The sequence below is a fragment of the Bombina bombina genome, chromosome 6, assembly GCF_027579735.1.
Source record: "Bombina bombina isolate aBomBom1 chromosome 6, aBomBom1.pri, whole genome shotgun sequence".
NCBI lineage: Eukaryota > Metazoa > Chordata > Amphibia > Anura > Bombinatoridae > Bombina > Bombina bombina.
Genome location: NC_069504.1, coordinates 1049530542 through 1049554162, shown reverse-complemented (window position 1 = coordinate 1049554162; position 23621 = coordinate 1049530542). Strand labels below are relative to the sequence as shown.

The 23621-nt window shown below is 38.0% G+C and overlaps 1 protein-coding gene across 1 annotated transcript in view; it reads right to left on the bottom strand.

Moving 5' to 3' along the window:
- B4GALNT3 (beta-1,4-N-acetyl-galactosaminyltransferase 3) overlaps positions 1 to 23621 on the bottom strand; it is a 317092-nt gene that overhangs the window by 180265 nt on the left and 113206 nt on the right. The window contains exons 3-4 of the mRNA XM_053718828.1: positions 22013 to 22075; positions 4613 to 4708 (exon numbers count right to left, since the gene is read on the bottom strand). Of these exons, the coding sequence (XP_053574803.1) occupies positions 4613 to 4708; positions 22013 to 22075 (159 nt within the window). The remainder of the gene's footprint in view (positions 1 to 4612; positions 4709 to 22012; positions 22076 to 23621) is intronic.

The following is a 23621-nucleotide window of genomic DNA, read 5'->3' as shown; positions in this document are numbered from 1 at the left end:
GAGCAGGGCTAAGGGGACCAGTAGACTGGATGCTGCCTGTCCAAGGCTGCATGGATACAGTGTGAGATGAGTCACACAGCCTCAAGACTGAAGAGAGCAGTGTATGCAGCTGCACAGATGCTCAAATCCTCATGTGCCTGCCGCTCCAGCTTTCTGCTGCATGCGCATACAGTCAGCCCTACCCAGAAACAATCCCCACCACCAGAGCAGTTACCTGGTAACAGTGGTAACCCCAGTAGGACCTTTTCTGATGCAGTGGGAAATGGCTGGATGCCGAGTTAGGGCTTTGCATTCAGTGCTGCACAGTGCACATCTAAAACAGCACATGGCACTAGCTTGGCATGTCACATGACACCGGCACGGTCTGGCACAGTTTTTAAAAAAAAATATAAGCAGAGTACTTTTGACTGTGATAGTATTAGGACTGAATGTGTGTGTTCCCCATGTCACATCAGCAGTCTGGTATGAACCATAATTTTTTTTTTAGGACTCTTGGGCCCCTCAACAGAGACTGGGCCCAGGGCTGCTGCCCCTTTTGCCCTGTGTTAAAGACGGTCCTGACACTAACATTTTCTTATCTTAGTCCCTCTCCTCCTTTAGTCATCCCCTTAGCATGTAAGCCTACAAACCCAGCTGCTTTATGGATCACCTTCATGAGACCTGATTTACAACAGTGAAATGCTTGGCAGGACCCTCTATCCTTTTAATTGTTACCTTGCATATTAGACCCATGTTTTTAGCGCTGCAGAATCTGTTGGCACTCTACAAAAACTGATAATAATAATATGCATGCATATACTTTATTTTAAAGTGATGGTAAATTTCAGACTTTAAGAATGTTGCAATTAAAATATATATTAGTTTGCAAGTATAACAACTTTTTTTTTTTTAAGTGTATATATAATTTATAATAAAATATTTATATTCTTAATTGGTATTGTCTGTTCCTCCTCTCCCCTTCATTTCCTCTTTTGGCTAGGTTGTGATGTATAGAACAGTCCCATCCACTCTCTACAAAGACTTTCTAAGGGCTTTAAAGGGGCTGGACTTCAAGATTGTCAAATGACACACATGTTAATTGGATGTTCACTGGAATTGTTATAAAAAAAAAAGAGTTCATCCAGTGGGCCAGCATAGCATTGCAATATTAACATTACTATATGAACGAATATAACCCTTTCACAGATGAATTAAAAACAAAAAAGGTACACACATACTTTTTTAATGGCAAAGATTACATATATGGCTTTTGATTAGTTAAAGGGACAGTCTAGTCAAAATTAAACTTTAATTATTCAGATAGGGCATGCAATTTTAAACAAAATTTCCATTTACTTTTATCATCAAATTTGCTTCGTTCTCTTGGTATTCTTTGTTGAAAGCTAAACCTAGGTAGGCTCATATGCTAATTTCTTATCCTTTGAAGGCTGTCTATTATCTCAAAGCATTTGACAGTGTTTCACAGCTAGAGGGCTTTAGTTCATGTGTGCCATAAATAACATTGTGCTAACGCCCGTGGAGTTACTCTTGTGAGGGCACTTATTGGCTAAAATGCATGTCTGTCAAAAGAACTGAAATAAGGGGGAAGTCTGCAGAGGCTTAGATACAAGAATCACAAAGGTTAAAAGTATATTAATATAACCGTGTTGGTTATACATAACTGGGGAATCTGTAATAAAGGTATTATCTTTATAAACAGTAAAAATTCTGGAGTAGACTGTCCCTATAAAATTAACTATCACTTTAATGTTGTGTTTGGTGCACCTTTTTTTTCTTAACCCTTTATGCTTGGTCTTCAGGCACGCTAATCTGTTGAGTGCAAATTTTGTTTGTGCTCGAGCACATAGTTTAAACTCAATTTGTAATATGCACGTAAGTGCAGCTGCAATATTGCTTATCGCAAAGCAAGCTAACTTTAGCGTGCCATTTGTAACCTAGTCCATTATTACGAGTGGATCTGCACTTTCTTGCATGTTAACTCTGCGGAGGCTTTTTGCACGCGTCGGGTAGCGTGCATATTACAAGCTGAAAGTAAAACGTTTTCACATGAATACTAACCTGACGCGCGCAAAAAGCAGAACTTTGAATATCATGACCGCGGTATTGTATTCCCCCACAGACTTTAATAATTTTTATTAGACAGTGTTATTATGAGTGTAACTGTACTTTTAAACATCATTTTGATGTGTTTTTATTTGAGCTTAACAGCTAACCAGAGCTCTGAAGTTATGCTATTCCGGCATTAAATTAAATTGCGCTCAAGTGAACGCATTTACTTTCAACCTGTAATATGCATGCTACTTATGACAAGAACAAAGAGCCGCTATAAACCCCTTTTCGTCTGCATGCAACAGTTAGCGCGCCACTCGTAATCTAGCCCAATGTATGAAATATACCGTATATGTATTGTTAGTTCAGAAAATCTTAAGTGCCCATCAATGTCTGTGTAATCAGTCAAATGCTGAAATACAGAAAAAAAATATTTTATTTTAAAAGGATTCAGAAACTTCCTAATTATATTACACAAAAATAATAGCTTGTGTCAACTGAAAAAGATGTTATACAAACATGTTTTTTTATTGACTTAGATTATGTACTTTCTGTAACTTCCTTTTCTGTAAACACTGTGGCTCTATTTACATTGTGCTGAATTATCTAGTGTTAGAGTATTTAGCGTACATTTGTATAACTTCTGGTATGAGATTTCCCATGTGAATAAATCCTTATCACCACGATGGCTGGTATAATAGGTTTTACCTAATCCCCCCCCCCCCCCCACCAAAGGTTTAGAATATAACCTTAAAGGGACTTGCATTTTATTATCTTTTCACAGCCAGACAGTGCTACTTTATGCATGCCATATAGAAAACATTGTGCTTACTCCAGTGGAGTTATGCATGAGTCAGCACTGATTGGCTGAAATGCACATTTGTAAAAAGCACTGAGATAAAAGGGTAATCTGCAGATGCTTAAATACAAGGTAATCAGGTAATTACAGAGGTAAAAAGTGTATTAATATAACAATGTTGGTTATGCAAAACTGGGGAGTGGGCAATAAAGGGGGATCTATCTTTTTAAACAATAAATATTTTCAAGTACACTGTCTCTTTAAAGGCCCATGGACAGAGGAATACCCACAACAGTAACTAACAATAATAAGATGATGTTTATTATTTTTTCCATTTTTACAAATGTTTTTTAATAAAACATTCAGGGGCATAAAAGTCAGTAGCAGACATATTATTGTAACAACAAAACGGCTTCTTTACCCTTTGTTTAACTCCGGGATCATCTCCAGGATCGACTTATATCTGTTGCTGATCTAGGACTCTCAGCAGTTGTTTACATAGCCTGCTAATTTGCAAGAATGCCCTTAGCTCTCAGCAGCTGTTTATTTTGTGCGAGCAGCCACTGGGGAGGTAAAGGTACTGATCTCCTATGTTAAGCAGCCTTTTATTCGCATACATTATGCTGCAACAACCAAAGGAAAGATAGAAGGGAGGATAGAAGGAGGGAAGAATCTTTTTCTTTTTTCTTTCATGATTCAGATAGAGCATACAATTCTAAACAATGTACTCCTATTATTAAATTTACTTCATTATCTTTTCATCCTTTGTTGAAGAAGTGGTAATGCACTACAGGGAGCTAGCTGAACACATTTGGTGAGCGAATGACAAGGCATATATCTGGAGCCAACAATTAACAGCTAGCTCCCAGTAGTGGATTGCTGTTCTTGAACCTAGGCAAATTAGAAAATATAAGTAAATTGGAAAGTTGCTTAAAATTGCCTGTGCTATCTGAATCATGCAATATTTTATTCATGCCCTTTAATTAAGAGTCATATTTAAAAGAGTGCAAGTTAAAGTCTGCGTAGAGTTGTATATTCCTCTGGGTGGGGTAAGGGCTGGATTTATAATAAGGCAGAGTAGTCATGTGCCTACAGATGCCCTCCATAGAGGGGAGCCTGTCTCTGCCTATTAGAAATACCGGTAAGCAGGTGATCTTGACTAAGATGGCTGCCGGCAGTGAAATAACAGTCAGCGTAGCAGCCTTACCAAAGATGGCCACCGCACACACACACTGATGTTATTGCGCTGCTGGCACATCTGGGTGTAGGGTGGCACTTCAGATTTTGGTGCCTACAAGCACCTGGGCTGTAAATCTGGACTTAGGTGAGGTCTTGACATTAAATGAGCTGGAGTCATATGGCCCATGGGTGCAGTGTGTGAATAAAGTGTAGGTGTGGGAACCAGGTTTAATTTCACAGAAAGTGGGACATGGTTAGAAAAAGAGAATCTGTTGTGGGCACAGAAGGGCAGAACTAACAAATGTGGAAATTGTAAACAATGTAGGACTAGTTTGGAGGTCAAGCACACATTTGTTTAAAGCTTGAACATAACAAACAGGTCTGCATTGCCTTATTTTTTTCATGACAAAAATAGAATAAGCTCTTGAAAAGAGAAGGAAGTCTCTATATGGGCCAGACTACAAGTGGCGAGCTAAATAAATTTCAGTGCCATACAAGCATTATCCTCCCTAACCAATCCCTAAAGCTGGGAGAAAAAGAATGCAATAAGGGTTAAATGTGCAGGGTGAATGAGTCGCTACTTACATGGGGGTACAAGGGGAAGTGCAGGTTTCGCCGGAGCTGCTGGATGCTGCTTCCACACCAATCTTCAAATACATGGAGGTTAACCTTGCCTGAAAACTAAAGGTACAGAATCATTAAATCTGCTGTCCTTCTTGTTTTTTCAATATTTAAAGGGACATGAAACCCACATTTTTTTCTTTCATGATTAAGATAGAGCATGTGATTTTAAAGGGACATGAAACACAATTTTTTTTCTTTTGTAATTTAGAAAGAACATACAAATTTAAACAACTTTCCAATTTACTTCCATTATCTAATTTGCTTCATTCTCTTGCATTGCTATTTCTTAAACAGAAATATCTAAAGAATTAAACAAATTAGAGAATAGAAGTAAATTGGAATATTATTTAAAATGGTATTTTCTATCTAAATCATGAAAGAAAATTTTGGGGTTTCATGTCCCTTTAACTTTCCAATTTATTTCTATTATCTCATTTGTTTTGTTCTCTTGTTATCCTTTCATGAAAAGGATACCTAGGTAGGTTTAGGAGCTGCTGATTGATAGCTGCACGTGCATGCCTCATGTTATTGGCTCACCCAATATATTAACTAGCTCCCAGTAATGCATTGATGCTTCTTCAACAAAGGATACCAGGAGAATAAAGCAAATTAGATAATAGAAGTACATTGGAAAGACGTTTAAAATTGTATTCTCTTTTTGAATCATGAAAGAAACAATTTGTGTTTAATTTCCCTGATATGACAAAAGTTATACATAAAACAAATAAACTTTTACATATTCAATAGGAATATTGTTTAGAACATATCTTTATGCCACTTAGGGTAGATAGATTTTGTGATTTATCCCCTTCCCACCTACATGATCTCCTCTTTCTGGTGACTTTAGTTCACACACACCCAACTAAAGAAATATTTAGAGATTAAGTAGAAAGAAGATTATCGTCAAGACTAACCGAGGAAACAAATCAGAAACACTCAAAAAGTAGGCCTTAAAGAAACTCTACATTTCTCTGTAATGCCCTAGATGCAAAGCATTGTGAGGTTTAGTGTCATTTTAACATTTTATCACTTCGCATATGAAAAACTGGATTTATTTATGTCACTCTTTTTCCCTAATAATAATGTTATGAGAACATATGAGTTTTCAGTAGTGTGTTAGACCAAAGCCACCCACATGAAGGATTGTGTGGGGAGAATAGTCTGAGGAAGCATATTCATCAAGATCTTTCTACCAAATGCTGATTGTGAAGAAGCAAAAACTTTGGATTTTAAAACATAGTCAACGTATAGAGAGAAGACCAGGTATCTGCCTTAACGTGAAGGTAAACTTTGATGAATGAAAGCCCGTTTTTTAAAAATACTATTAAAAACAAGGGCACTTTCATTCATCAAAGTTTATAAGGCAGCCGTTTTGATTAAAAACTTACCTTTGTTCTTTTCACAGCTAGAGCAGCTTCCCCCACCCGGAGATCCTCTCTTCACACGTCATCAATGACTAATCCGGCTTCCTCCAATCACGGCTTTCCCTCCAGGGGAGTCATTGCCGGAGGCCATGCCGTGATTGGAGGAAGCCAGATTAGTCATTGATGACGCTGCCCTGGCTGTGAAAAAAACAAAGGTAAGTTTTTAATCAAAACGGCTGCTTTCTAAACTTTGATGAATGAAAGTGCCCCTGTTTTTAATAGTATTTTTAAAAAACGGGCTTTCATTCATCAAAGTTTACCTTCACTTTAAAGATAAAAGAAGATAGTCAGTTTTCTTGGCCTCCTTTGTGACTTTAAGATTAGACATATGGGTCTTGACTACATCAAGCATGTGTAGAATTGCTTTTTTGCTTAGGAAAAGTACAAAATGATGGAACTACATTCTCAGAATCAGTATCCATAGAATGAAATACCTTCCTAACAAAAAGAAGGCAATATCCTCATTACTGGATTTGAAAATGTATACCTGAGGAATACAGAGCTGATGTGTGGACACTATTCTAGCTATGTATAGATCCAAAAGCAAAACTCTATTAACAATGAATAATTTTAAGTACCGTTTATACATTTGTTCCAATAGAGGATGTTTCAAAACCTGCATAACAATATTCAAATCCCATGGATGAACGGAATTCTTGAAAACAGAAAACTTTGTTTCCAGCACCTGGCAGATACGCCACCACATTAGGGTAAAGAGTAATCTTACACTAAAGAAAACCGAAAGGAGTAGAGACCTGAACCTTTATAGTTTAAAGCTGTGTAAAATAAAGTTTCAGAGCACAATGTTTCTTTCAAATCATTAAACCTCATAATGCATTAAAATGCAATATAAAATATTTATGTCAGCTCTTCCAAACCTCAATAATGAAGTGGACAAAGAATAGTAGGGTATTGGGTAGGTAATCAGTTATACTGTCATGTCATGAAGATAACATTTAAGAATCAGGACCTTTACAGGGCTGGATCAAGAACACTTGATTATATTTTTTTAAATAACTTAAAGGGTCATTAAACTGATGTGCACAACTACAAAAGAATAGTAACTACTCATTATCAGCTAGATTACGAGGTTGGCGTTATGAGTGAAAAAGCAGCGTTATGCTTCATAATGCTGCTTTTTCCTTAACGCCACTATTACAAGTCTTGTAGGTATAGGTGTACCGCACACCTTTTTGGCCATCACACAATGTCCGTACCGCACTTTTAAAAAAGTCCTTTTTCAATGGGACTTCCATAGCGCCGGTATTACGAGTTTGCCTGGGAGGCCAAAAAGTGAACAGTACACTCTATAACCACACGATTCGTACTGCCATCTAAAGTCAGTAGTTATGAGTTTTACGTTACAAAGTTGTAGCATAAAACTCATAACTAAAGTGTTAAAAAGTACATTAACACCCATAAGCTCATAAACTACCTATTAACCCCTAAACCGAGGCCCTCCTGTTTTGCAAATACTAAAATAAAATTATTAACCTCTAATCTGCTGCTCCGGACATCGCCACCACTATTAAAATGTATTAACCCCCCAGACCACTTACGACACATTATCAATGTTTACTAAACTGCCCTATACTTCAAAAGACACATAATATATTAGCTTGGGAAAAGGACCTAGATAAAGTATTTGCCGCCCAGACCTGGATGAAAGCAATAGCGATACCAGACAGACAATACATAGCATTACATTTTTCGAACTGTTCTACAAACTTCTAACGAGATGGCACTGAGTCCCCAACAGGATTCATAGATTTTCCCCGGGTACCTCGGATAGGTGCTGGAGGGGCTGTGGCCGTAGAGGTGACGATGTCCACACTTGGTGGAGATGTCCAGAATTACAGCAGCTATGGACCAAAGTCCTAGATCTGATTAAACACCTCTCTATACCTGTGAGCTGGGGCCCTGAGACTTGCTTGTTACATCTGAACGTGTCTAAGACCCCGAAACCCCAGAAAAAACTCCTTATCTACCTCTTGATGTCCACCAAACTTGCTATAGCAAGATATTGGAAACAGCAGAATGCCCCTATATTAGGAAAAGTCCTTGAGATTATGTCTCAGGTTAAATTGATGGAAGAGGCGGTATGTATAAATAGAGGAACCATAGACCTGCACACCACCACATGGGCCCCATGGGAGGCGCTTCCTCAAAGAGTGATGTCTGAAGCTTAATTCCATAAACTATTGCCCTATTTCCCTCCCCTTTCTTTCCTGACCTTCCTCCTGCTTTTGTCTCCCCCCTCTTCCCCTCTTTACTTCTCCTACTTTCTCTCAATCTCTGATGCTTATTCACATGATTCCCTTTGCTGATGTGTCTCGCCTCCTAGAGTGTAATGAGAGGTGAGACATGATATTATGCTATATACCTAACAAAATAGTCATTAATATGACACAATGTTATTTTAATGTTTTGATTATACTATCTTTCTGGAACAATGGTTTACAGCTCCTACAAGTTCTTAAGGGACAATCCTCACCACAGAAACAGATCCAGAGATTGTTAACAACCTTTCTGAATGTCCTGAAATTTGTACACCTGTACCATTTGAAAAATGTTTGAGGTTCATGACAACTGACTAGACTCTTTTGGGGGTCTGGAGACCACATTTCTGTAAGATGTCTATTATACTGTTTTCTGCATGCTCTGTATTCTGAATAGGACTACCTAATCACAGCTTACTGTTGTATTGCTGATTATGTTGTATCCTCAATAAAAATTATAATAAAAAAAATGTATTAACCCCTCTTCCGCCACTATAATAAACCTATTAACCTCTAAACCGCCGCCCTCCCGCATCGCAAACACTACTTAAATATTATTAACCCCTAATCTGCCGTCCGCCCACACCGCAGCTATAATAAACCTATTAACCACTAAACCGCAAGCCCCCCACAACAAAATATACTAAATTAAACTATTAATAATAAATTAAACCCCAAAACCTCTGGCCTCCTACATCACTACATAAATATATTAACCCCTAACCCTAAAGTAACCCTAAGCATAATCCTAACCCTAACACCCCCTAACTTAAATATAATTAAAATAAAGCTAAATAAACCTTACAATTATTACCTAAGGCCTAGATTTAGAGTTGGGCGGTAGCCGTCAAAACCAGCGTTAGAGGCTCCTAACGCTGGTTTTTACCGCCCGCTGGTATTTGGAGTCAGTCAGGAAAGGGTCTAACGCTCACTTTGCAGCCGCGACTTTTCCATACCGCAGATCCCCCTACACCATTTGCGTATCCTATCTTTTCAATGGGATCTTTCTAACGCCGGTATTTAGAGTCTTGGCTGAAGTGAGCGTTAAAAAATCTAACGACAAAACTCCAGCCGCAGAAAAAAGTCAGTAGTTAAGAGCTTTCTGGGCTAACGCCGGTTTATAAAGCTCTTAACTACTGTGCTCTAAAGTACACTAACACCCATAAACTACCTATGTACCCCTAAACCGAGGTCACCCCACATCGCCGCCACTCTATTAAAATTTTTTAACCCCTAATCTGCCGACCGCACACCGATGCCACCTACGTTATCCCTATGAACCCCTAATCTGCTGCCCCTAACACCGCCGTCCCCTATATTATATTTATTAACCCCTAATATGCCACCCCCAACGTCGCCGCTACCTACCTACACTTATTAACCCCTAATCTGCCGACCGGACCGCACCGCTACTATAATAAATGTATTAACCCCTAATCCGCCTCACTCCCGCCTCAATAACCCTATAATAAATAGTATTAACACCTAATCTGCTCTCCCTAACATCGCCGACACCTAACTTCAAGTATTAACCCCTAATCTGCCGACCGGAGCTCACTGCTACTCTAATACATTTTTTAACCGCTAAAGCTAATTCTAACCCTAACACCCCCCTAAGTTAAATGTAATTTTATTCTAACGAAATAAATTAACTCTTATTAAATAAATTATTCCTATTTAAATCTAAATACTTACCTGTAAAATAAACCCTAATATAGCTACAATATAAATAATAATTATATTGTAGCTATTTTAGGATTAATATTTATTTTACAGGCAACTTTGTATTTATTTTAACCAGGTACAATAGCTATTAAATAGTTAATAACTATTTAATAGTTACCTAGTTAAAATAATTACACAATTACCTGTAAAATAAATCCTAACCTAAGTTACAATTAAACCTAACACTACACTATCAATAAATAAATTAAATAAACTACCTACAATTATCTACAATTAAACCTAACACTACACTATCAATAAATTAATTAAATACAATACTTACAAATAAATACAATTAAATAAACTAACTAAAGTACAAAAAATAAAAAAGAACTAAGTTACAAAAAATAAAAAAATATTTTACAAACATTAGAAAAATATTACAACAATTTTAAACTAATTACACCTACTCTAAGCCCCCTAATAAAATAACAAAGCCCCCAAAATAAAAAAAAATGCCCTACCCTATTCTAAAATGAAAATAGAAAAGCTCTTTTACCTTACCAGCCCTGAAAAGGGCCCTTTGCGGGGCATGCCCCAAAGAATTCAGCTCTTTTGCCTGTAAAAAAAAACATACAATACCCCCCCCAACATTACAACTAGGGTTGCACCGATACCGATACTAGTATCGGTATCGGTACCGATACCAAGTACTTGCATGAGTACTTGTACTCGTGCAAATGCACCGATACTTATACCGATACCTCCACTTCCTAGCCATATGCTATCTTGTGGCATTTTTTTTCAAACTGCATGTTCCCATTTCATTTAAAGCTGGAGTGGAGACTAAACTAAAAATTGTTTACTACTGTTCTGCCAATACAAATTGCTCTTATTTGTATTATTGTAGGAGAGATCACTGTACTGCGTTCAGACAAACCCCTGAAGTACTGGGCAGTTAATAAACTGATATTTCCAGCTCTGGCTAAAATGGCCCAAAAATATCTTTCTGCCCCATGCAGTGGTGTGGAAAGTTGAACCTCCTTACTGATAGCAAAAACAGACTTATAGCTGAACATGCAGACATGCTTCTGTTCTGTTCCTTAAAAAGAACTTGCCACTAACTTTTGAAAAATTATTCTAATTGCTAGATTGCCTTTTATACTGCTAGTTCCATCTTGCACAATTATGTTCAAAACATACTGTACTCTGAGGAACATCTTAGCTTATATAATTGCAGGAAGAGTACTCATAGGAAAAATTAAGTTAATCCCAATGAACACTCATCCTGCAATTATAGGACTAGATTTAGATTACATTTGATTGGTAAGCTTTACCAATGCTCTGTTCACATTTCCAACTCCATAGCCTTAAATGGAGTAGGACGTGTAATGAGAGCATTGGTAAAGCTTACCAGTCAGATGTAATCTAACCCATAGTGTTGTTCACCATGATTAAACAGTATTCTGTTCTATTTTTTACTGTATGGCACTTTTGGTTGGTTGCAATTTTATATTCGTTATTTATTGTTGTTAATATATTTTATTTTAATATTTTTATTTCTAAACATGTTCTGTGAACTTTGTGACAAATAAAACCTGTTTTATTATTTCATAATGTCTTTTAAGTTACAGTACTTCATAATTATAAAGAAGGAATCTTAAATAATTAGTCTGTATTGTGCTTGGTAAACTGTCACATGACATAAAAAAAAGTATCGGTAATTGGTATCGGCGAGTATTGGAAAACAAGTATCGGTACTTGTACTCGGTCTTAAAAAAATGGTATCGGTGCAACCCTAATTACAACCCACCACCCACATACCCCTAATCTAACCCAAACCCCCCTTAAATAAACCTAACACTAAGCCCCTGAAGACCTCCCTACCTTGTCTTCACCACACCGGGTCCCGATCTGTCCAGAAGAGCCTCCGAAATCTTCATCCAAGCCCAAGCGGGGGCTGAAGAGTGACGTCCATCCTACGGCTGAAGTCTGGATCCATGCGGCGGCTGAAGAAATCCATCATCGGGCTGAAGTCTTGATCCATCAGCCAATCAGAATTTTCCTACCTTAATTCCGATTGGCTGATAGAATCCTATCAGCCAATCGGAATTCGACGGACGCCATCTTGGATGACGTCATTTAAAGGAACCGTCATTCGTCGGGAAGTCGTCGGTGAAGATGGATGGATCCGCGCTGGAGGTCTTGAAGATCAGCCGGTCGTCATCGGATTGAAGAACATAGAAGATGCGGCTTGGATGAAGATGTTTGCCGGTCCGGATGTCCTCTTCTGCCCGCTTGGATCAAGACTTCAGCCGGAGGATGGACGAAACTCTTCAGCCCCCGCTTGGGCTTGGATCAAGACTTCGGAGGCTTGGATCAAGACTTCGGTGGACGGATCGGTGAACCTGGCGAGGTGAAGACAAGGTAGGGAGATCTTCAGGGGCTTAGTGTTAGGTTTATTTAAGGGGGGTTTGGGTTAGATTAGGGGTATGTGGGTGGTGGGTTGTAATGTTGGGGGGGGGTATTGTATGTTTTTTTTACAGGCAAAAGATCTGAATTCTTTGGGACATGCCCTGCAAAGGGCCCTTTTAAGGGCTGGTAAGGTAAAAGAGCTTTTCTATTTTAATTTTAGAATAGGGTAGGTCATTTTTTTATTTTGGGGGTCTTTGTTATTTTATTAGGGGGCTTAGAGTAGGTGTAATTAGTTTAAAATTGTTGTAATATTTTTCTAATGTTTGTAAATATTTTTTTATTTTTTGTAACTTAGTTCTTTTTTATTTTTTGTACTTAGTTTATTTAATTGTATTTAATTGCAGGTATTTTATTTAATTAATTTATTGATAGTGTAGTGTTAGGTTTAATTGTAGATAATTATAGGTATTTTATTTAATTAATTTATTGATAGTGTAGTGTTAGGTTTAATTGTAACTTAGGTTAGGATTTATTTTACAGGTAATTTTGTAATTATTTTAACTAGGTAGCTATTAAATAGTTATTAACTATTTAATAGCTATTGTACCTGGTTAAAATAATTACAAAGTTACCTGTAAAATAAATATTAATCCTAAAATAGCTACAATATAATTATAATTTATATTGTAGCTATATTAGGGTTTATTTTACAGGTAAGTATTTAGCTTTAAATAGGATTAATTTATTTAATAAGAGTTAATTTATTTCGTTAGATTTAAATTATATTTAACTTAGGGGGGTGTTAGTGTTAGGGTTAGACTTAGCTTTAGGGGTTAATACATTTATTATAGTAGCGGTGAGATCCGGTCGGAAGATTAGGGGTTAATTATTGTAGGTAGGTGGAGGCGACGTTGGGGGCGGCAGATTAGGGGTTAATAAATATAATATAGGGGTCGGCGGTGTTAGGGGCAGCAGATTAGGGGTACATAGGTATAATGTAGGTTGCGGCGGTGTACGGAGCGGCAGATTAGGGGTGTATAATAATATGCAGGTGTCAGCGATAGCGGGTGCGGCAGATTAGGGGTTTATAAATATAATATAGGGGTCGGCGGTGTTAGGGGCAGCAGATTAGGGGTACATAGGTATAATGTAGGTTGCGGCGGTGTACGGAGCGGCAGATTAGGGGTTAATAATAATATGCAGGGGTCAGCGATAGTGGGGGCGGCATATTAGGGGTTAATAAGTGTAAGGTTAGGGGTGTTTAGACTCGGGGTACATGTTAGGGTGTTAGGTGCAGACATAGGAAGTGTTTCCCCATAGGAAACAATGGGGCTGCGTTAGGAGCTGAACGCTGCTTTTTTGCAGGTTTTTTTTCAGCTCAAACTGCCCCATTGTTTTCTATGGGGGAATCGTGCATGAGCACGTTTTTGAAGCTGGCCGCGTCCGTAAGCAACGCTGGTATTTAGAGTTGCAGTGGCGGTAAATATGCTCTACGCTCCCTTTTTGGAGCCTAACGCAGCCATTCTGTGAACTCTAAATACCAGCGGTATTTAAAAGGTGCGGGAGAAAAAAAGCCAGCGTAGCTAACGTACCCCTTTGGCCGCAGAACTCTAAATCTAGCCGTAAATAATTCCTATTTAAAACTAAATACAAACTTACCTGTAGAAATAAACCTAAGCGAGCTACAATATAACTAATAGTTATATTGTAGCTATCTTAGGTTTTATTTTTATTTCACAGGTAAGATTGTATTTATTTTAACTAGGTAGACTAGTTAGTAAATAGTTATTAACTATTTACTAACTACCTAGTTAAAATAAATATAAATTTACCTGTAAAATAAAACCTAACCTGCCTTACAATAAAACCTAACATTACAATCAAATCAAATAAATTAATCAAATACAATTATCTAAATTAAAAAAAAACACTAAATTACAAAAAATAAAAAACGAAATTATCAAAAAAAACAAAAAACGAATTACTCCTAATCTAATAGCCCTATCAAAATAACCCCCCCCCCTCCAAAATAATAATACCCCTAGCCTACACTAAACTGCCAATAGCCCTTAAAGGGCCTTTTGTGGGGCATTGCCCCAAAGATAACAGTTCTTTTACCTGGCAATAAAAATGACAAACACAACAGTAAAACCCACCACCCTACCACCCAACCAATCCCCAAATAGAACTCTATCTAAATAAACCTAAGCTAACCATTGCCCTGAAACACTAACCCCCGACGATCCACTTACAGTTTTCGAAGACCGGACATCCATCCTCATCCAAGAGGGCAGAAGTCCTCATCGAAGCCAGCAGAAGTCTTCTTTTAAGCAGGCAGAAGTCTTCATCGAAGCGGCCAGAAGTCTTCATTGAAGCGGGCAGAAGTCTTCATCCAGACGGCATCTTCTATCTTCATCCATCCGTCGCATAAATAAAAATACAAATACCCCCCCAACAGTAAAATCCACCCAACCAAACACCCCAAATAAAACCCCTAACTAAAAAAACTAACCTCCCCATTGCCCTGAAAAGGGCATTTGGATGGGCATTCCCCTTAAAAGGGCATTTAGCTCTTTTTCCGCCCTAACCTAAAATTAAAACCCACCCAATAAACCCTTAAAAAAACCTAACACTAACTTCCGAAGATCCACTTACAGTTTTTGAAGACCCGACATCCATCCTCAATGAAGTGGCAGAAGTCCTCAGCGAAGCCGGCAGAAGTCTTCATCCAAACGGGCTGAAGTCTTCATCCAACCGGGCAGAAGTCTCCAAAAGGATTTTTTCCCCTTTAATTCCTATTGATTGATAGAATTCTATCAGCGAATTGGAATGTAAGAGACACGTCACTTAAAGTGAACTTCATTTTCCAGCTACGATTGGAAGAAGAGGATGATCTGCGCCGGATGTCTTGAAGATGGACCCGCTCCGCGCCGGATGGATGAATATAGAAGACGCCGTCTGGATGAAGACTTCTGTCCGCTTGGATGAAGATTTCTGCACGCTTGGATTAGGTCTTCTGCCCGCTTGGGTGAAGACTTCTGGCCGCTTGGATGAAGACTTCTGGCCGCTTGGATGAAGACTTCTGCCCGCTTTGATGAAGACTTCTGGCCGCTTGGATGAAGACTTCTGCCCGCTTGGATGAAGACTTCTGCCAGCTTCGATGAGGACTTCTGCCCGCTTGGATGAGAACTTCACCGGCTGGATGAGGATGGATGTCCTGTCTTCGAAAACTGTAAGTGGATTGTCGGGGGGTTAATGTTAGGTTTTTTTAAGCATTTATTGGGTGGGTTTTATTTTAAGCTTAGGGTTTGGGCACCGTAAAAGAGCTAAATGCCCTTTTAAGGGCAATGCCCATCCAAATGCCCTTTTCAGGGCAATGGTTAGATTGGGTTTATTTAGATAGAGTTTTATTTGGAGGGTTTGGTTGGGTGGGTGGTGGGTTTTACTTTTGGGGGGGTGTTTGTAATTTTTATTGACAGGTAAAAGAGCTGTTATCTTTGGGGTAATGCCCCGCAAAAGGCCCTTTTAAGTGTAGTGTTTAGTGTAGGCTAGGGGTTTTATTATTTTGGGGGCCTTTTTATTTTGATAGGGCTATTAGATTAGGAGTAATTCGTTGTTGTTTTTTTGATAATTTCATTTTTTATTTTGTGTAATTTAGTGTTTTTTTTTTTTGTAATTTAGATAATTGTATTTGATTAATTTAATTTATTTGATTTAATTGTAATGTTAGGTTTTATTGTAAAGCGGGTTAGGTTTTATTTTACAGGTAAATTTGTATTTATTTTAACTAGGTAGTTAGTAAATAGTTAATAACTATTTACTTACTAGTCTACCTAGTTAAAATAAATACAAACTTACCTGTGAAATAAAATTAAAACCTAAGATAGCTACAATATAACTATTAGTTATTTTGTAGCTAGCTTAGGTTTTTTTTAAAAGGTAAGTTTGTATATAGTTTTAAATAGGTATTATTTAGGTAATAATTGTAAGGTTTATTTAGCTTTATTTTAATTATATTTAAGTTAGGGGGTGTTAGGGTTAGGTTGATGCTTAGGGTTATGTTAGGGTTAGGGTTAGGTTTAGGGGTTAATAAATTTATGTAGGGTTAGTGACGTTGGAGGCCAGAGGTTTAGGGGTTAATAACTTTAGTATAGTGGCGGCGACATTGGGGGCAGCAGATTAGGGGTTAATAAGTGTAGGTAGGTGGCAGCGATGTTAGAGGCGGCAGATTAGGGGTTAATAACTGTAATGTAGGTGGCAGCGATGTTAGGGGCATCAGATTAGGGGTTAATAGCTGTAATGTAGGTGGCGGCGATGTTAGTGGCGGCAGATTAGGAGTTAATAGCTGTATGTAGGTGACGGCGATATTGGGGCGGCAGATTAGGAGTTAATAACTGTAATGTAGGTGGCGGTCGATGTTAGGGGCAGCAGATTAGGGGTGTTTAGACGTGGTTTTTATGTTAGAGTGTTAGGTTTAAACACAACTTTTTCTTTCCCAATAGACATCAATGGGGCTGTGTTACGGAGCTTTTGTTTCCGCGATCGCAGGTGTTAGGCTTCTTTTTTGCCGGCTCTCCCCATTGATGTCTATGGGGAAATCGCGCACGAGCACGTCAAAGCAGCACTTGTATTTTGGTGCGGTATGGAGCTCAACGCCACCATATCACCCGCACAAGCCTGCTTTTTACAAACTTGTAATAGCAGCGCTATAGGGAGCTGAATTAACGCTGCTTTTGTGGCGGTCGTTAATTTCCCTATAGCGCTCAAAACTCGTAATCTAGCTGTATTTTAATGCATTTCATCCTTTTCCTGCAGCTCTTTACAAATCAGTTTTCCTGTTTTAATAACTTAAAGATGCCAGATACTGAAGATCCAAGAATACAGACACAAAAATACAACCATCTCAAGAGAGGTTAAAATAAACCAACTCCGAAGCATCAAGGCCCCGACTGGGAATAAAAAGCAGCCCTGGAAAATTTGAAGACCAGCCCTATTTTCTCAAGGGGATTACTGGGATACTCCTTCCCCATATTGTTTTTTCCAAATTAAAATATATTAGTTTGTATATAACGTTATATAGGCACAACGACACAATTTTATTTATCACTCTCTTTCACAGTGTGAAAATGATTGTCCATAGTGGGATCTGGAAAAGAGTGTCTCACAGTGTGACTTGACTAGATACTAGAAACCATTCAAAGAGGGGCTACTAAAATGTTACATGGTCTAGGTCAGGAAATACAACTTGCAAAGAAATACTTTGTGACATTGTAAATTGTAGCTGGCCAGCTTCAGCTGCTGTGCCCCCCCGGGAAATCTCCTGGTGCCGTGGTAGGCCAATCTGGCCTTGGAAAACATGCCCCAATAAATACTACAAATGATATCTCTCCTGAATCATTTGATCTTTACTGCAGTGTAAATATTTTTTCACTTATACTTTTGTTCACCGTTATATACAGTATGAGATGAGATTTATTTTAATTTAAAACAAATGAAGCATTTATTTCTACAGACCATGAAACAAATATGCAGAACTTTAAATATATTTTTAAAAACAATACATATACAGGTATACCTCACTTTACAGCGCTTCACTTTACAGCGATTCGCTAATACAGCGCTCTGTGGAGCTGAAGTTCAGCCTCCAAGGATTTTGAAACAGTGCTGTAATCATCGTGAGATTGCGAGAAAAGTGACTGGCACCATTTTGTTATGCGCATATCACTCTGTTTACATCATTGCAGTGCAATCTGTGTCTCAGTGTTATAATCTGGCAAATTTTACTACAGTAATTGTCACTATTTTACAGGTACAGTATTTATTGAATCCTAATTGAATACTGTGTTGTGCTAGTGTTAAACTAAATGTAGCACTACTGCAACCCTAATCTATGTTAGTTCAAACATTTTTTAAAGTCTTTAAACACACTGGCAAGTGAATAAAAAGCTAAAACTGCCTTGTTTCACTTTAAGGCGGTTTTCACTTTACAGCGGGGCTCCGGTCCCTAACCCGCTGTATGAGCGGGGTATACCTGTACTGTGAAAATAACATTTAAGTTAATTTCGAGCTACACTTTCTTATCTCCAGAGTGCTTTGGTTAGCTCGCTATTATTAAAGTTATTGCAATTACTTTTTTCTTAGAAAGTTACAAAACTAAAATATAGGAGTAGATTACAAGTGACGCGCTATTGGGATTTTTCCCTGGCATGCCAACTGCGCTCAAAGTAATCTTTTAACAAATGCAGGTTAGTGTGCGTATTAGAAGTTGAAAGTAAAAAGATAGCGTGCAGCACTAACTTCAGATATCATGACTGCATTAACTTCTTCTCTCCATAGACTTTAATGGAGCGCTGGGTCAGATTATGAGTGGAGTGCTAACAGTAATAAGGCAATTATCGCTGGTGTTTGTGCTCGTCGGGTTTACTGCTTTTATTACAAATTGAAAGTAAATGCGATTGATTGAGCACAATCACCATTTACGCTAGAATGATTAAAGCATCCTTAAAGCTCTGGTTAACTGTTTCGCAAAACAAAAAAGTGTCCCAAAACACATTAAAAATACATTAAAAAGTACAGTTACGCTCTTAAAAACACTATCTAATAAAAATTATTCCAAGAAAATATTGCACAAAACAGTTATAAGGGCACAAATTACTTTGACATTGAGATACATAAATATACACCTCTCTCTGCCTACATGAGACGAGGCAAAGAACTACTGGAGGTTAGGGGAAGTGGGAGGGATATTTATAGTCTTGTTTGGGGTGTCTTTGCCTCCTCCTGGTGGCCAGGAATAGTATTTCCCATAAGTCATGAATGTCATTGTGGACTTTCTGGAAATAAACAGATTGTGTTAAAAACAGTAAGCAACTTACTTGCTTTCTTGCAAGATGAGAACTTGCTCTCAGTGTAGCCACTGCCCACAGCTTAATAAGAGTGCTACCATTAAAGAACATGAGGTTTCATGGTCACACAGTTTTTGAAGCAAAAATCCTATACTGAACATGGGCAATAAACTAATTGTAGTTAGCAGATAGTTGTCTCCTAGCAACACTTTTAAAGAAAAAGGCTAATTTGCCTTCCTGTAGAGACCAGGAAGTAATGGACCCTGCATAAATTAAGTAATAAAACGTAAAATCCTTTTAAAGTGATGAATTATACATATTGCAATGATTTTTATTAAGGATAACCCACAGCATATTGTTTTTTTATTACAACAATGAAACACACTGTTTTATATCCCTTTAAGACACCTCAAGATTAGGAGCATAACTATAGGAGAGACACCTCTAGGTGGCCCGTCAGGAGTCTGCTATCAGTAGTGGTATCACTTCACCTCTATTGTGTCTGGCCCCTCTGCCCCCCCCCCCCCCCCCCCGCAAATCAGGCCCACAGTTATTATTATTATTATCGGTTATTTGTAGAGCGCCAACAGATTACGCAGCGCTAACACACACAGTTGTAGGAAAGTGTATGGTTTTGCCTTTACAATATGGTGGCTGGGTTTTCAAGATGGCTACTACAATGGTGTTGCTGTACAGGAAAACCTGCCAACATATTTGCACAGAAAAGCTCTGCATATCATCTGGCACAGACTGACCAAGGGGGAAATATGATTCACAGTTTTAAAGAGGCATCTCCTCTTTTTCCTATGTGGCTGTCAGCTCAACATCTGCTGATTGCAGTCAGAGAGGGCATTGTTGAAATGGAGGCCCGGCCACAGCCTTTGCCTATTGTGCCCAGCGAGGTATAGATACACCCCTGCTCAGTATCATAACAGCATAAAGGTAACTGTACTCCCAAACCATAACAAGTATGTAATGTTACGTATGTATCTTTTAGGAAAGATTATACCACTGCAAGCGATAAGGTTAGTAAAGTGCATCAATTAGTTGTTGTAGCAAGGGAAAAGTTCACCAAATCTAAACATGCAAATTTCAAATTCAGTGGAGTTTTGATTATGAGATACATAAAAGCAATTTGTAATCAGAGTCTGCAGTGAGACTACAATGATATCTATGTCTCAAGATCTGTTTCATCCTGAGACAGAAGCCTCAACTACATTTATTTGGCCATATAAAGAGAGCTTTGTTCTATTTCACTGAAGTCCCCATCCTGCACAAATTAAGCCCTCCTGATAAGATTCTATCATTTCACTCTTTAAATGTTCTTCAGGGAAAAAAAAGCTTTAAGAATTCTTTATAATAAAGCGTTCAACAGTGCGTTATTTAGCCACAGTGTGCAATGATTTCTGCCCAAAATAATAAACTGTAAATAACTGAAATAAAATGAGGAGCAATCTGTTAATTAGTTTTAATTATTATCTGTTTGCTAGTATTCATATTGATAATGCCTCAAAAAAACAAACCACCTAATAATTGTTAAAGGGACAGTAAACTCAAAATGTGTTTGTTTAAAAAGATAGATAATCCCTTTATTACCCATACCCAAGTTTTGCACAGCCAACATGGTTTTATTAATAGACTTTTAACCTCTGTGATTACCTTGTATCTAAGGCTCTTTTGACAGCCCCCTGATCACATGACTTTTTATATATTATCTATTGTCTTTTATTTTAGCCAATTAGTGCAGTGCTGTGCACAACTTCACGGGCATTAGCACAATGTTATCTATATGGCCCACATGAACTAGTAGTCTCCTGTTGTGAAAAGCAAATAAAAAAGCAAGTGATTAATAGGCTGTCTATAGTGGCTTAGAAACAGGCAGAAATGAGGGGTTTAAATGTTATAAAGTATGTTAATATAACAATGTTGGTTGTGCAAAGCTGGGGAATGGGTAGTAAACGCATTATCTAACTTATTAAACAATAACAATTTTAGTGTTGACTGCCCCTTTAAAGATAAACACATTTCCTAATGTTTTGTATCATAGAGAACCTGTTGCTAAAATGTCTGAATTCCACCACTGACCACAACCACCAGCAACAACAAACCACTGATTTCATCACAGCAGTAAAGCCACTGAATATTAGCTACTGTATCACACATCAGTTGGAGACATAGAAACCAAATGCCCAGAAAAGAGCTATTGGGAGCTCAGAGGTCCTAAAATTACTGGGTGCAAATAAAACCCACAGGCACCATTTGCATAACAATCAGGATCCTCTGCTCAGCAACATGCATATTACAAAAAGGTGTCCATGAGCAGTCTTAGCAGAGGGGAACCCATAAATTAGTCAGTAAGGTTGTCATTGCCAGCAAAAGAAAAAAAAGTAAAAAGAAGAACGTTTGAAAAGGTGCTTGTATGAGAAAGTCAGTTTTGGTAAGATCGATGTTACAAGCCCTTTTGTTTTCTGGGCTTTGTTTGTTTTACACATAATCAGTCACCTAAATTAGCACATCTGGTATTAGTTTATTATTTGCTAATAATACAATCATAATGTTATGTCTTTTAAACATGTATATAATGTGCCTTTTTATGTTATATAGACAGGCTGGCAAAATGCATTTACTTGGTAATTGCTCCCGAAAGGACTATGTAAAGGTATTAGAAACAAGCTATAAGCATAATAAACAGGCGACGGTATCATACAAGTGAACTGCAAAGTTCCAACTTACTTCTGGTTTCCATGGGACCAGCTTGTTCCAGGAGACATTAGGCAGCAGTTCTCCACCACCATCCTGTGAATAAACAATTCATTATAAGATTTTTATGGAGATAATATCTTAGTACAACAATGTTTAACCCCTTAAAGGATCAGTCAACACAGTAGCTTTGCATAATCAACAAATGCATGATAACAAGACAATGCAATAGCACTGAGGGGCATATTTATTAAGCTCCGTATAGAGATTAAAGCTCCGTGTTTCTGTCGAGCCTGAAGGCTAGCCAGAAACACAAATTATGAAGCAGCGGTCTAAAGATAACTGCTCCATAACCTGTCCGCCTGCTCTGGGGAGGTGGAAAGCGATCGCCAGAAATCAACCCCATCGAATTGGCCCGTGAATCTCAAGGGGGCAGCGTTGCACCAGCAGTTCACAAGAACTGCTGGTGCAATGCTGAATGCGGAGAGTGTAATGCTGTCCGCATTCAGCGATATCTGTCAGACATGATCCGGCGCTGATCAGATCATGTCGGACAGACATATGATAAATAGGCCCCTTAGTCTGAACTTCAAATGAGTAGTAGATTTTTTACGACAATTTTAAAAGTTATGTCTATTTCCACTCCCCATGTACCATGTGACAGCCATTAGCCAATCACAAATGCATACACGTACCATGTGACAGCAATCAGTCAATCACAAATGCATACACGTTTATTCTGCACATGCTCAGTAGGAGCTGGTGACTCAAAAAGTGTAAATATAAAAAGAATGTGCACACTCTACTGTGAAGCCGTCCTCTTCCGTGCGGCCGCTTTTTCAAAATGTTTAATTTTATATACATATATATATATATTAATATAAACACATTATTAAACTTTTATGACTTTACGTGTTCACTGAGACAAGAGGGGAGGGGCAATAGCTTGTCATTTTTGACATGTGGGGTAAAGGGGAAACAAAGGCTTGTCATTTTTGACATGTGATCAGTATTCCACAACAATACTGTATTTGTAAAAAATTCTTAAAAAAAAATAAAAAAAATTCTTAATGTAAGATGTGCCACTATCGAACATTTTAAAGAATAAGAACTGTCACATATTCAGTCTGACATTATAAAGGAACCAATCACAGAGGACCACCAGTGGGTGTGTTTATTATAAGTGCTCAGACTGGTTATACAATGGTGCGTATTAAACATCGTGTCCATCATACAGTCATATTACACAAACATATGGTATCAATGTTTTGACTTATATGAACCATTTTCATGTGTAATGATAAGTTTCTCTCTCCCCTTATTATGCTCTCTTGGGATTGCGATTATATACAATGATCATCATTTTCAACTGTTTATATTTACATTATTACCAACGCACTACGGATGCCTAATTACCCTATGCCTCTTTACACTGTACTCCTAGCATGGAGTGATCATAGTAAAACTAATTTTCTATGTGTACCGTGATGCCGTTATCAGTACTGTGGAACCGCATTACTGTCAGTTGAAATGATAGCATCAGGCATAGCTGCCTTAGTAATTATGGGGTGACAATAATAAGCATAAGCCTCAAGTATCATTTGACTTCACATCGGTAGCTAGGTCCCGCATATATCACTTT